The sequence below is a fragment of the Anguilla anguilla genome, chromosome 5 (genome assembly GCF_013347855.1).
Source record: "Anguilla anguilla isolate fAngAng1 chromosome 5, fAngAng1.pri, whole genome shotgun sequence".
Taxonomy (NCBI): domain Eukaryota; kingdom Metazoa; phylum Chordata; class Actinopteri; order Anguilliformes; family Anguillidae; genus Anguilla; species Anguilla anguilla.
In genome coordinates, this window is record NC_049205.1 from 65,922,728 (window position 1) to 65,938,403 (window position 15,676).

The window sequence follows — 15,676 nt, forward strand, 5'->3', positions numbered from 1 at the left end:
CATCCCTTTGCAATATAGCGGAAATAGTTTGATTTATATAAATCTTCTGTGTCTGCACAGCCTTTCCACTCAAATCCGTGAGTACGCAGATCCAACAGGCTAATAACTCACGCTCTGACGTCAGCAGCAAGACTCTCTTTCCCTGCACCACTGGCTATGAGACAGCAGAGGGCACCGCGGCATGCGCCGCACCGAATACGACGCGTTTCTAAAGCCCACCAGTGCAGAGACTGTTTTACAAAGGGACTATTTAAAATTGCAATTACACACACACACACGCACCACATTTCAGGAATCAGAACTGATTTACTGTAAGGTTGATATTGACGTGTTTCTACGCTAGTTGAGATATTGACCAGAAGGAGAAATGGAGAAATATCTAAGTCTGATTTTATACCCCCCCCCCAAACAATGTAAGAAAGCCAATTAAAGTTATATATATATATATATATATATATATATATATATATATATATATATATATATATATATATATATATATATGCCTCGTAACCTCGTAACTATTGTAAAATTACTACTAGCGACGCATCCCTGCAAGTTTCTGTCTCGCGTAGTTCTCAGTTTAAAGTAATGTGCGCATCAAAAACTGCGCGTAAGACAAAGCAGGGCAGTGTGTGTGTGCGCGCGCGCGCGCGCGCGTGTGTGGACGAGAGAGAGAGAGAGAGAGAGAGAGAGAGAGAGAGAGAGAGAGAGAGAGAGAGAGACTCGCGGCGGCTGCAGGTGAACAGAAGTGGTTGGGATACTAACTGCGGGACTGAGAAACACGCTTCACGGGACCACTATTAAAACAGGCGTTGCATGGAAATGCTGTGTTTCTTCTGTCCTTCCGACGTATTCGTCTTTGCCTCCAGCAACTTGAGAATCTGGAACAAACCGTAGGCTACTCTGTTAAATCGAAGGGAATTAGTTTTTTTCGATACGGGGCTCACTGATGTGTAAGGACAGCTCCTAAGAACAAGAAACGTCTGTGTAACAGGATTATTATTGACAAACGTATATTTCTTATTTTGGATATATTTCCACTTGTAGATTTAAAGAATTTACTAGCCTATCTGATACTGACGCTGGCATCGTGTTTTACATCTATCACTGATTTGCGCTTTGACATACACAAAATAATGTGGGTATTTACGCGAGACTACGGAGAATTTGCAACAAAAATGTTAATTATATTCGGTATCCGTTCATAAGGCACCAGCGAAGACTTTGCTACGTAGGGTGCACCAGTCTCCGGATAAGGACTGAAGTGAACGTGTGCCTTGTGATGAATAGGATATCGCCGAGCTTAACTTCTTGGATGGAAGATTTTCGTTTTATAAAATGAATTTAAACACCTTTGCAGAACGAGTCCAACCTAAAAAAAGAGAAATCGTTGTGGAAAAAATAAACAGTAGTGGTTTTGAATGACTGACCCTCGGTTTCGGCGGCTCCTCGTTGTGATTTAGAGGCTTGTCGCAGAGCGGAGTCATGCGGCAGCGAGCTGCAGAGGAATTGTTTCACAGCTGTGTGCTCGTGCTGCCGCTGCTGCTGACGCGGCTGGCGGCCAAACAGGTGCTGCTGTACCGCGCTGCCGAGGAGGGACCGCGCAACCTGCGCATAGGCAACGTAGCCTCCGACCTTGGGGTGGCAGTGGGGTCTGAGGAGGTCACTTTCTCACTGGAGTCCGGATTCGACTACCTGAAAATCAACAACTTCACTGGAGAGCTGAGCACAAGCAGTCAGCGGATTGACAGGGAGAGACTCCAGCAGTGTCAGCTGGTGTTTGATGAGAAAGAATGTTTCATAGAGTTTGAGGTGTCTGTGATTGGGCCAGCGCAGAGCTGGGTCAACCTTCTAGAGGGGAGGTTGGTCATTTTGGACATTAATGACAACACGCCATCTTTCCCCTCCCCAGTATTGAGTCTGTCTGTGGAGGAGAACCAGCCTATCGGCACATTATACCTGCTCCCCACGGCCACAGATCCCGACTTCGGCCGTAACGCCGTGCAGCGCTACGAGCTGCTGCAGGGGGGTGGGCACGGGCGTGGGCGGGGCCGGGGGCGGAGCAGTGTGTTTGAGCTGCAGGTTGCCGACACACCTGAGGGGGGGAAGCAGCCACAGCTGATCGTTAAAGGCGACCTGGATCGGGAGAGGCGGGAATCCTACGACCTCATCCTGCGAGCCTGTGATGGAGGAGACCCACCTCGAACTGCCCAGGCCTCCCTCAGGATCACTGTCACCGACACCAACGACAACAGGTACAGTCAGACCACTAACCACCTACACCAACAACAACAGGTACAGTCAGACCACTAACCACCGTCACCGACACCAACAACAACAGGTACAGTCAGACCACTAACCACCATCACCGACACCAACGATAACAGGTACAGTCAGACCACTAACCACCGTCACCGACACCAGCGACAACAGGTACAGTCAGACCACTAACCACCTACATCAACGACAACAGGTACAGTCAGACCACTAACCACCGTCACCGACACCAACAACAACAGGTACAGTCAGACCACTAACCACCTACATCAACGACAACAGGTACGGTCAGACCACTAACCACCTACACCAACAACAACAGGTACAGTCAGACCACTAACCACCGTCACCGACACCAACGACAACAGGTACAGTCAGACCACTAACCACCTACACCAACAACAACAGGTACAGTCAGACCACTAACCACTGTCACTGACACCAACAACAACAGGTACAGTGATATAAAATATAATTTTGATTGGGGGAAAGGATTTTTTTTCCACATTGACCTGTGGTACCTCCCCTTAAGGGGAGCTTGAGCTTTTGGGAGGCATGCGGATCTGACTGTGGAGTCATGTGCTGTGCAGCCCCAGGTTTGAGCGTGCGCAGTATGAGGGGCAGTTGGAGGAGAACACCCCAGCGGGCGTGTCCGTGCTGCGGGTGCGAGCGCTGGATTTGGACATCGGGCTGAACGGGGAGGTGGAGTACTCTCTGGCCCCGGGTCCAGGGGTGGAGGTGGCAGGGCGGTTCCTGCAGGTGGAGCCGAGCTCCGGCTGGATCAGCGTCCTGCAGCCCGTTGACCGCGAGGAGATCGGCCAGCTGCGCTTCGCCGTTACTGCCCGAGACCGGGGCCAACCGCCACTGTCCGCCACCGCCTCTGTGCTGCTGCATGTGCGCGACCTCAACGACAACGCCCCCGCTGTGGATATACGCAAGATCGGCCGCATCCCGCTGCGCCAGGGCTTGGCCCGGGTCAGTACTGAACATGCACTGCATGAGGGCATGGCCCGAGTCAGTACTGAACACACACTACATTAGGGACCAGCCCGGGTCAGTACTGAACACACACGGCATTAGGGAACAGCCCGGGTCAGTACTGAACACGCACTGCATTAGGGCATGGCCCGAGTCAGTACTGAACACACTACATTAGGGAGCAGCCCGGGTCAGTACTGAAGACACACTACATTAGGGAGCAGCCCGGGTCAGTATTGAATACTCACTGCATTAGGGCAGTCCGATTATGCAAATCACAGCAACAGCTCAAGTAATGGTTTCTATGGTGATGTGAGTGTTGTATCTGATGATATTCCTTCTGATGTCACAGGTGCCAGAGGATGTAGTGGTGGACACACCTGTGGCGCTCATACAGGTGTGGGATCGAGACGAAGGGCAGAATGGGGAGGTCACCTGCACTCTGGTGGGGGATGTCCCATTCCAGCTAAAACCCGCAGGTGGAATGGCAGGTGTGGCAGTGGGCGGGGCTAATGGGAGGAAGTACCTCCTGCACACAGCAGTGCCACTGGACTACGAAGCAGCGAAGGAGCACCACCTGCTCATTGTTGCTGTGGATGCCGGCAGCCCCGCCCTGACAGGAAATAGCTCTCTGACGGTGGAGGTGGGGGACGTAAACGACCACGCACCCCTTTTCCTGCAGGGGGCGCTGGAGGCAGCGGTGCCGGAGAATAACGCTCCTGGGGAGACGCTTGTGCGCGCCGAGGCGCTGGACGCGGATAGCGGGAGGAACGGAGAGGTGCTGTACTCTCTGGACTCCTCTGCTCACGCTCTGTTCACCATCAACCCCTGGAGTGGGGAAATAACCGCCAACAGCATGCTGGACCGCGAACAAGGGGACAGGTATGAACTATACATACACATGCACACATATACACACACACACAAACATACCTGCACACACACACACACAAACACACCTGCACGCACACACACACAAAAGCACACAAACACGCATGCACGTACACACACACAAACGCACACAAACACGCACGGACGCACACGCACACATATACACACACACACACACACAAACACGCCCGCACGCACACACACACAAACGCACACAAACACGCATGCATGCACACACACACAAACACGCATGCATGCATGCATGCACACACACACAAAAGCACACAAACACGCACGCACGCACACGCACACATATATACACACACACACAAACACGCCCGCACGCACACACACACAAACGCATACAAACACGCATGCATGCACGCACACACACACAAACACGCATGCATGCACACACACAAAAGCACACAAACACGCACGCACGCACACGTACACAAATGCACACAAACACACACGCATGCATGCACACACAAACATGCACACACACACACCCGCACGCATTCATGCACACACACACACACACACAAACACGCATGCATGCATGCACACACACACACTGTCATCCCACAGGTATGAGTTTCGGGTGTGTAATCCCACAGGTATGAGTTTCGGGTGTATAATCTCATAGGTATGATTTTCGGGTGTGTAATCCCACAGGTATGAGTTTCAGGTGTGTAATCTCACAGATTTGAGTTTCAGGTGTGTAATCTCACAGGTATGAGTTTCAGGTGTGTAATCCCACAGGTATGAGTTTCAGGTGTGTAATCTCACAGGTATGAGTTTCAGGTGTGTAATCCCACAGGTATGAGTTTCGGGTGTGTAACCTCACAGGTATGAGTTTCAGGTGTGTAATCACGCATGTATGAGTTTCAGGTGTATAATCCCACAGGTATGAGTTTCAGGTGTGTAATCCCACAGGTATGAATTTCGGGTGTGTAATCCCACAGGTATGAGTTTCGGGTGTGTAATCCCACAGGTATGAGTTTCAGATGTGTAATCCCACAGGTATGAATTTCAGGTGTGTAATCCCACAGGTATGAGTTTCGGGTGTGGGCCACAGACCGGGGCATCCCCCCCCTGCAGAGCTTCGTCCCTGTGCTGGTCCGTGTGCTGGACCTGAACGATAACAGCCCCGCCTTCCTGCACCATGTCTTTACCTTCTACACCCACGAGAACCTGCCGGCCCACAGTCCCATCGGCATGGTGACGGCCACGGACGCAGACGAAGGCCGCAATGCGGCGCTGAGCTTCTTCATCGTGCAGGACGAGGACGAAGAGGAGGATATGCTCTTCATCTCCAACACTACGGGCATGATCTGCACCAGACGGGCCTTGGACCGGGAGGCACGGGCCGTGCACAGGTTTGGGGTGACCGCGGTGGATGGTGGGGATCCCCCCAGATCCTGCTCCACCACCGTCACCCTCTTCATCACCGATGAGAACGACAACCCTCCTCAAGTGATCACCCCTGGCAACACCTCCTGCAGCCTGCTGCCTCCCTCCAGCCCCCCCCACACCACCGTGGTGACGGTGGTTGCCATGGATGCAGATGAAGGGCAGAATGCGGAGCTGCAGTTTGGGCTGGTTGGGGGGAACCCCTTCGGCCTGTTCAGTGTGGACCCTGTTGGGGGCGCTGTGACTCTGGTGGGGGTACTGGAGCGGAGGCATGTGGGGCTGCACCGGCTGGTGCTGCAGGTGAGAGATGGGGGGTCCCCCCCCCTCCACACCACTGCGCTCGTACACGTCTATGTCAATCACACCCTCAGTAATGCCAGCCAGGTGCAGATGGCCGTGTCTCGCAGTCTGCTGCTGCCCCTGTCCCAGGACGTGGCCGGAGAGCCCCCAGACTGGCTCCACCCCCAGGGCCTGAGCATGGCCATCGGGGCGCTGGCTGGGGGCGTGGCCGTGCTGCTGCTTATCCTGCTGGTCGTCATGGCGAATCACTGTGCCCCCAGAAGCAGGAAGGGGTACAAGGTGGGGCGGAGGGAGCCTCAGGAAGAGCGGTGTGGCGCCGAGGACGACAGGCAGAGAGCCATGGGGCGGTACAGTGCTGTGAGAGAGGGCCCTGGCAGCCCTGACCTGGCCCGACACTACACCTGCGCCCCCCCCCTCCCCGCCCTCCGGCTCCACCCACACTCACCCCCATACCCCACCCACCCACACCTGCCTCCAGCCAACACCTTTGTCTCCATGGCAACCCAGTGCCATCCAGAGCACAGCTACCAGTCAGACAATGTGTACAGCAAACAGGTGAGAACCTCCTGTGTGTGTGTGTGTGCATACGCATGCATCATTGTGAGTGTATGCATGAGTGTTTATGTATTTCTTAGTTACTGAAAGTGTACTCAGTGGTATCTAAGTAACAATGTGAGCTCATAGAATTCAATGTGAAGAAACAGTATCAGTCTGTCAGTCTGTCGCTACACAGCTGCTCAGATAGAAAGCCGATCTGCAGACCTGATGTTCCTGTCTTATTCTGCTTTTCATTGGCTGAGGAACACAATCGCTTACAATGCCATTAGATTCCATTTAACCTGCCACCTGGTCACATCTGTCACTATGGCCTGTGTCTTTGCCTGCTTCATTTCAGTAATGCTCATAGCAGAGCTGCCCAAGCATATGACTGCTGACTGTATGACATTATAGGGCTGACTGATGGGGCTGACTGACATTATAGGGTGACTGTATGACATTATAGGGCTCACTGATGGGGCTGACTGACATTATAGGGCTGACTGATGGGGCTGACTATCACATTATGGGGCTGACAGTATCACATTATAGGGCTAACTGATGGGGCTGACTGACATTATAGGGCTGACTATATGACATTATAGGGCTGACTGATGGGGATGACTGTACGACATTATAGGGCTGACTGTATGACATTATAGGGTGACTGTATGACATTATAGGGTGACTGCATGATATTATGGGACTGACTGTATCACATTATAGGGGTGACTATGACATTATAGGGTGACTGTATGACATTATAGGGCTCACTGATGGGGCTGACTATCACATTATGGGGCTGACTGTATCACATTATAGGGCTAACTGATGGGGCTGACTATCACATTATGGGGCTGACTGTATCACATTATAGGGCTAACTGATGGGGCTGACTATCACATTATGGGGCTGACTGTATCACATTATAGGGCTAACTGATGGGGCTGACTATCACATTATGGGGCTGACTGTATCACATTATAGGGCTAACTGATGGGGCTGACTATCACATTATGGGGCTGACTGTATCACATTATAGGGCTAACTGATGGGGCTGACTATCACATTACATTACATTACATTACATTATAGGCATTTAGCAGACACTCTTATCCAGAGCGACGTACAACAAGTGCATAGGTTCATGATGTAGAGGTGCAAAAGAAACACTAGAGTGAAGTAAGGATCGTAGTGCCAGAAGTGACCACATCAATCAGGACTCCAACCCTGTAGAGTAAGCTTGTTCAGCAAGCAAGAATCCTACCAAGTACAAACTAGCACTGGAATCACATCTAATCACACCTAATCAGACAAAAACAATCCTGCCAGATACACTAACATAATCATATTATCCTAACTAGGTACAGTGAGCTGAACTATAGGCTAGGGAGGGGTGGGGAGAGGTGCAGCCTGAAGAGATGAGTCTTCAGTCTATCATATTATGGGGCTGACTGTATCACATTATAGGGCTAACTGATGGGGCTGACTGTCACATTATGGGGCTGACTGTATCACATTATAGGGCTAACTGATGGGGCTGACTGTCACATTATAGGGCTCACCTCACTGATGGGGCTGACTGTATCACATTATGGGCTTCAGTTCTTTGTAGGTGAAATAATGTATTGACGCTGCTGTTTGCTGGCAGGTTTTTGAGCAGTACAGAGGCAGGTATATGTGCAGTACAGGTACAGTATCTGTGAGGGCAGGTATATGTGCTGTAGAGGTACAGTACCTGTGAGGGCAGCTAGATGTGCAGGAAATGTACAGTACCTGTGAGGGCAGGTATATGTGCAGTAGAGGTAGGTACAGTACCTGTGAGTGCAGGTAGATGTGCAGTACTGTTACAGTATCTGTGAGGGCAGGTATATGTGCTGTAGAGGTACAGTACCTGTGAGGGCAGCTAGATGTGCAGGAAATGTACAGTACCTGTGAGGGCAGGTATATGTGCAGTAGAGGTAGGTACAGTATCTGTGAGGGCAGGTATATGTGCAGTACGCGTACAGTACCTGTGAGGGCAGGTATATGTGTAGTACAGGTACAGTACCTGTGAGGGCAGGTATATGTGTAGTACAGGTATAGTACCTGTGGGGACAGGTTAGGCTGAAGGATGTAATCTGTGGGATGGGTATCTCTTCCTGCAGTTTCCTAAGTGGGATCACCTTTCTCAACAGAGTTCATTTATTTACTAGGTTTGAAATGGGATCACCTAACACAGCTGTCCTTTCAACTTATGACTTCACACAAGTATGCGTACGCACACACACACACACACACACACATCTCAGTGCTCTTAAACATGCTCTGACACACAGTATGATCCATATATATAGCCTGAGGGAATGTTAGCCATGACCCATAGTGGTTGTCTGGCAGTCAGAGGGTTGCCGGTTCGAGCCCCACCCTGGGCGTGTCGAAGTGTCCCTGAGCAAGACACCTAACCCCTAAATGCTCTGGTGAATGAGAGGTATCAATTGTAAAGCTATACAAATGCAGTCCATTTACCATTTACCATAGCCAGTGTGATTATTAGCCATAGGTGTAGCCTGAGTGGGTTTTAGCATAGCATAAAGCTTGATAGAGACGCATTAGCCCTGATACAGACGCAATAGCCCTGATACAGACTTACTAGCCCTGATACAGCCACGCTAGCCCTGAGAGAGATGTTCTAGCCCTGATACAGATGCGCTAGCTCTGATACAGACATGCTAGCCCTGAGAGAGATGTTATAGCCCTGATACAGACGTGCTAGCTCTGATACAGACATGCTAGCCCTGAGAGAGATGTTATAGCCCTGATACAGATGCGCTAGCTCTGATACAGACATGCTAGCCCTGAGAGAGATGCGCTAGCCCTGATACAGACGTGCTAGCTCTGATACAGACATGCTAGCCCTGAGAGAGATGTTATAGCCCTGATACAGATGCGCTAGCTCTGATACAGACATGCTAGCCCTGAGAGAGATGCGCTAGCCCTGATACAGACACGCTAGCCCGTCTTTCGGATGAGACGTTAAACCGAGGTCCTGACTCTCTGTGGTCATTAAAGATCCCATGACACTTATCGCTAAGAGTAGGGGGTTCCCCGGTGTCCTGGCCAAATCCCAGATCTGGCTCTCGCAAAAACTTGCCACTAAAAATCATCCCCATATTTAATTGGCTAAATAAATGTTCTCTCCCTCTCCACCTTCGCTAATGTGTGGTGAGCGTTCTGGTGCAAAATGGCTGCCGTGCATCACCCAGGTGGGTGCTACACATTGGTGGTGGGTGAGGTGAGTTCCCCTTCACTGTAAAGCACTTTGAGCATTTGGAAAAGTGCTATATAAATGTAATTATTATTATTATTAATAATAATAATAATAATAATAATAATAATAATAATAATAATAATAATAATGATACAGATGCGCTAGCCCTGATACAGACACACTAGCACTGATACAGACACGCTAGCCCTGAGAGAGATGCGCTAGCCCTGATACAGACGCGCTAACCCTGAGAGAGATGCACTAGCCCTGATACAGATGCACTAACCCTCATACAGACGCGCTAGCCCTGATACAGACACACTAGCCCTGATACAGACGCGCTAGCCCTGAGAGAGATGCACTAGCCCTGATACAGACACGCTAGCCCTGAGAGAGATGCACTAGCCCTCATACAGACGCGCTAGCCCTGATACAGACACACAAGCCCTGATACAGATGCACTAGCCCTGAGAGAGATGTGCTAGCCCTGATACAGATGCACTAGCCCTGAGAGAGATGCACTAGCCCTGATACAGATGCACTAGCCCTCATACAGACGCGCTAGCCCTGATACAGACGCACAAGCCCTGATACAGACACGCTAGCCCTGAGAGAGATGTGCTAGCCCTGATACAGACGCGCTAGCCCTGAGAGAGCTGTGCTAGCCCTGATACAGACGCGCTAGCCCTGATACAGACGCGCTAGCCCTGATACAGACGCGCTAGCCCTGATACAGACACGCTAGCCCTGATACAGACGCGCTAGCCCTGATACAGACGCACTAGCTCTGATACAGACGTACTAACCCTGATACAGACACGCGAGCCCTGAGAGAGATGCGCTAGCCCTGATACAGACGTACTAACCCTGATACAGACACGCGAGCCCTGAGAGAGATGCGCTAGCCCTGATACAGACACGCGAGCCCTGATACAGACGCGCTAGCCCTGATACAGACGCGCCAGCCCTGATACAGACACGCTAGCCCTGATACAGACATGATGAGAGTGCTCACTGATTCCCCTCTGAATACAGCAGCCTCTCGGCTCTGCTGGATTTCACTGCAGCATGCATGCTAATGAAGAGTCAGCACATTCTCTATTCAGAGCCCCGAGGCTCATGGGAAACTCAACCCCAGTGCATTATTATTCAATGAGAAAGGCACCTGTGTCCTCACAGTCCAGGGATACAGAGCCCTCACTCAGCACAGAGACACTTGCACACAGATAGTAATAGTAATAATCTTTATTTTTATAGTACCTTTCCAAACAAAGTTGCAAAGTGCTTCATATGACAGAATACAAATGCACAGCAGAGAAGAATGGAACAGAGATTAAGAAATAATAATAAAATTAATAAAAACGGGATGATTGAAGATATTCAAATAATCATAATTACATAGTTCATCATGATCATTGTTCACAGTAAAATTGTAAGAATGATTAAATGTGTATTAAACATAATAGGTAAAAATGGCAAATACACAATAAAATTCACCACACAAAATTGGTAAAAAAATTGGTAAGAGCACACCTAAATAGTGTTGTTTTTAAAAGACGTTTAAAAGAGGCTAGTGAGTTAGCCAGCCTGATCTCCTCAGGGAAATTATTTCAATGGCTAGGGCAACAGTGAAGGCCCAGCCATGCTTAGTCTTCAGTCTAGACCATGGAAAGATGAGGAGAACCTCTTAAATTGTGCTGTGGTTCATATGGAGCTAAAAGTTAATTAAGGTAACTTTGTGCTAGCACATAACATGCCTTAAAAGTTAAAAGTAAAATTTTTAATTCGATCCTAAAACGAACTGGAAGCCAATGAATGGGAAGCTAGGATTGTGGTGATGTGCTCTCTCTCTCTTTACATTGTGTGAGGAGACTGGCTGCAGCGTTTTGGACCAGCTGTGATCTGTGAAGACTCTGTGAAGGTGTACAGGGAATTACAGCAGTCCAATCCTGACAAGATAAACATACGAATGACACGCTCTAGCTTCCTTTGCGATAACCAATGAACCTATTTTAAAGTCCCCTTAGGTGAGAAGAGCAGGACTGAATCACTGCCTGAACCTGCTTATCCAAGCTAAGAAGATTTTCAAAGTAGACATCAAAATTTTTGCAGCACTGGGTGATATTAGTTGACAGTGCACCCAAGTTGCTTAATAATTTGGGCGCGCGTGGTGTCAGCCAATAATCACTATTTTGGGTTTATTAGCGAAGGATATTTTGAGTCATCCAGCTTTGGAGGTCAGTGAGGCAGTCATGAAGTGTTTATCTGATTATTATCACTTATTATTATTATCATGTTGAAAGACAGATACATTTGTGTGTCATCTGCATAAGAATAGGAGGTGACATTATGTCTACAGATGATATGCCCCAAGGGTAAATGATATGCCCCAGGGGTAACATGTAGATGGAGAACAGGAGTGGTCCGAGAACAGATCCCTGCCGCACCCCAGAGGTCATTTTCACACAAGACCTCAAATCACCAACAGCTAAAAGTCCTGTTATTAAATTTGATAGTGCTTGATTGGGAAATTCATTGAATTGCATACTGGAGCAGACAATGGGCCTCATTCACAAAACTTTTCTTAAATTATTTTTACTTTTGTTTTTAAAACTGTTCCTATGAAAAAACAATATGGGATTCATGTCACATGTGCAGACCTTGTTTTTGTGCATATCCCCGGTGTATGAGATGATGAATGCTGACTAAATTTTATGCGCAATTCTGTTCATGTGATTAGCATAAGGAAGCAAACTCAGTAATTCAAAAATGAGAAGCCATGAGAAGGAAATTAGTGAGCAGAAAAAGCTAAATGATAATAATCCCACACTCCTTCAAGATAACCTTTGTTGGTTGTAAAAGGAAAAATTACGTTGTGCAGATTCAATTAGGGGGACTAAGTCACCTTCAATATGCCAGGTTTCGGTTATAGCAGCGAAAAAAATCAATATTGTTAGACATGATAACATTTTGACAGATAGATAAACGATTTGTCTCTCTTGTGAGAGATTTTGATCTCACTGGGGCATTTTTGGTTAAACATAAAGGATGAATAAAATAAAGTAGACAATGATCTTGTATTGAGCAAGCCAAAGGTAACACTGTGGGTCTAACTGCAATCAGCCTCAGACCCTAACCCTCAGAAGACACGTAGGAATAAATAAGAGGAAGTGGCTTGACTGTGAGTAAGTTTTTGATGACTTTGTTCCTGCCAGATCCACCAGTGTGACAATAAAGAGCATAGATCTGTCACACACAGCAAAGCGACACTCTCACATAGATATAGAGAGCACAGACCTGTATAGTACAATGCAGTATGGATATCTCAAATAGGTGGATTTATCTTATCATGCCTTTTTATACAACAGGAAATACTATAGAACATTTCCCTCTGTGACCAAAAGGTGAATAATTAACATGAACTCTACTCTACCACTCGTATTTCTCTTTTACCTTCTACTATCTTTTCCATTCATTCTCCTCTCTCATGTCTTCCTCGTTCCCCTATTTAATTTATTCCTTTTCCTGTTGACTTCTTTCTCTGTACAGTACAGTATTTTTCTGTTGTGGCTGGTATTTTTGGTTAACTCACTCAAACATAACCTAACATAGAATGTTATATTTCTTTGTTGTGAAATATTAATTCAGCTTTTCAGGGCTCTTCTCACCTGTTACATTTGCTGGAGTGATGAGGTCATGCAGGGCAGGTGCTGATATACTGTGTGTAACAGAAGTACACTCTACTGGCCTGTTTAATTGTTAATAAGACATTATACCATTGCCACAGAGCTCTAAAACTTACACGGAACCTACTGCTACCAAGACAGCAAAGACCTTGAGTGCTCTTTAACAGTGTTCACTACTGTGAGCATTCTTTAACTGTGTTCACTACTGTGAGCATTCTTTAACTGTGTTCACTATTGTGAGCATTCTCTAACTGTGTTCACTACTGGGAGCATTCTCTAACTGTGTTCACTACTGGGAGCATTCTCTAACTGTGTTCACTACTGGGAGCATTCTGTAACTGTGTTCACTACTGTGAGCATTCTCTAACTGTGTTCACTACTGTGAGCATTCTCTAACCATGTTCACTACCGTGATTGGTGGGTTGCGGAGAAATGTGATTGGTGGTTTGTGACAGTATGTAACTGGTTGACTTTGTGGTTCTCTCAGTCCCTGCGGCGTGTGGCTATTTCAGTGACGGGCAGGTCTCAGGACCCCAGTGGCTATGACAGTGGGTTGGAGGACTCAGACACTCCCAGCAGCACAAGCTCCACCCCCTTGGCCCCCCCACCGCCGGACCTGGCCCCTCCTGAAGAAAACCATGAGCAGAGCATATCTAATGGCAATGTGGGAAACACAGAGGACAGTGAGAATGGTAAAAACACACACACACACACACACACAATGTGTTTATGTAGGTGTAAATGAGAGGTAAGTGTGTTTGTGTTTGTGTTGGTGCAAATGAGAGGTGAATGTGTTTGTGCTGGTGTAAATGAGAGGTGAATGTGTTTGTGCTGGTGTAAATAGGAGGTGAATGTGTTTGTGCTGGTGTAAATGAGAGGTGAATGTGTTTGTGCTGGTGTAAATGAGAGGTGAATGTGTTTGTGCTGGTGTAAATGAGAGGTGAATGTGTTTTTGCTGGTGTAAATGAGAGGTGAATGTGTTTGTGCTGGTGTAAATGAGAGGTGAATGTGTTTGTGCTGGTGTAAATGAGAGGTGAATGTGTTTGTGCTGGTGTAAATGGGAGGTAAAAGTGTTTTTTGTGTGTTTCTCAGAGAGCAGGAGGTTGCCAGATGTGACGATGACAGGAAATCAGCTTCCCCACTCTGCCCCCTGCTGCCTGCATGCCAGAACTGTGCCTGCCAACCGGGGAGCACCCAGCCAGGGACACACCCTCAGGAAAATGACCTCACCAAGCAAGAGGATGACCTCATGGTCTTATGACAGCGTACGCGCCATCAGCCTGGGGGGGCCAGGGGGCGGATCCCCACTGGTTTCACAGACAGGGGGGATCAGGACCTCCTCCTGCCACACACTGTCACACTGAGAGCTGTACCTGTGACAGGTCATCTGTACCCCCCACAGAGAGCTGTACCTGTGACAGGTCACCTGTACCACCCACAGAGAGCTGAACCTGTGACAGGTCACCTGTACCTCCCACAGAGAGCTGTACCTGTGACAGGTCACCTGTACCTCCCACAGAGAGCTGTACCTGTGACAGGTCACCTGTACCTCCCACAGAGAGCTGTACCTGTGACAGGTCACCTGTACCTCCCACAGAGAGCTGTACCTGTGACAGGTCACCTGTACCTCCCACAGAGAGCTTTGTGAATTTTGTGTGTAATTATCCTTTTCCCCATCCACGATTAGTTTGTGTGCGTGCGTACATGCATGCGTGCATGTGCGTGAGACAACTCTTTTTCCCCTTCCTGAATCCTGTACATGTTGTTTAGAGGGGTACTGTATGGCTAGCACATGTAAATATGTGTCTGTTGCTGCATGTTTGGAGTGAATTTACTTCAGCTTGTGACAAGAGTTAAAGATGTGAAAATGCTAAAATGAGGGAAGGGGGAATTCTGTGCTGTTGGCACCTTTTATCAGGATTCTTCAACTTCATTTCTCTTCCTGATAACTACTGTGTATAAAATTCCTGATTCAGTAAATCAACTTGCAAATATATTCTGGCATGGTTCTGAATTCTGTTTAATATATAATTTTTAATAAAAAATAATGATTATGATTATTACTGCATTCTTATGAGTTTGTGTCCATCTTTATTACCATTTTATACCAACCATCAATGAATGGTTTTGCTTTAATTTGTCACCCTTTTGTACATACATACAAACACAGAATACTTCATTATCCCCATGGGGACATTTTCCTAACAACATATAACATTCACATTTACAAACAGACGTTTATGCCAAGAATCATTCAAACTACAGAAAGGGGTGGATTAAATAAATACAGATAAAAATTACAAATATTTTCTATTTCTGCCCTTTCCAGGAGAATATT

The 15,676-nt window shown here is 47.9% G+C and overlaps 1 protein-coding gene across 1 annotated transcript; it reads left to right on the top strand.

The window, feature by feature from the left end:
- The first annotated feature begins 708 nt into the window (after nt 1-708).
- Nucleotides 709-15,398, top strand: LOC118226920 (protocadherin-7-like). The gene is made up of 6 exons (XM_035416918.1): nt 709-2,258; nt 2,871-3,255; nt 3,611-4,140; nt 5,205-6,420; nt 13,826-14,030; nt 14,431-15,398. Exons 1-6 carry the CDS (start codon nt 1,489-1,491, stop codon nt 14,700-14,702), a joined length of 3,378 nt encoding a protein of 1,125 aa, XP_035272809.1. The 5' UTR covers nt 709-1,488; the 3' UTR covers nt 14,703-15,398.
- The last annotated feature ends 278 nt before the right edge of the window (nt 15,399-15,676 follow it).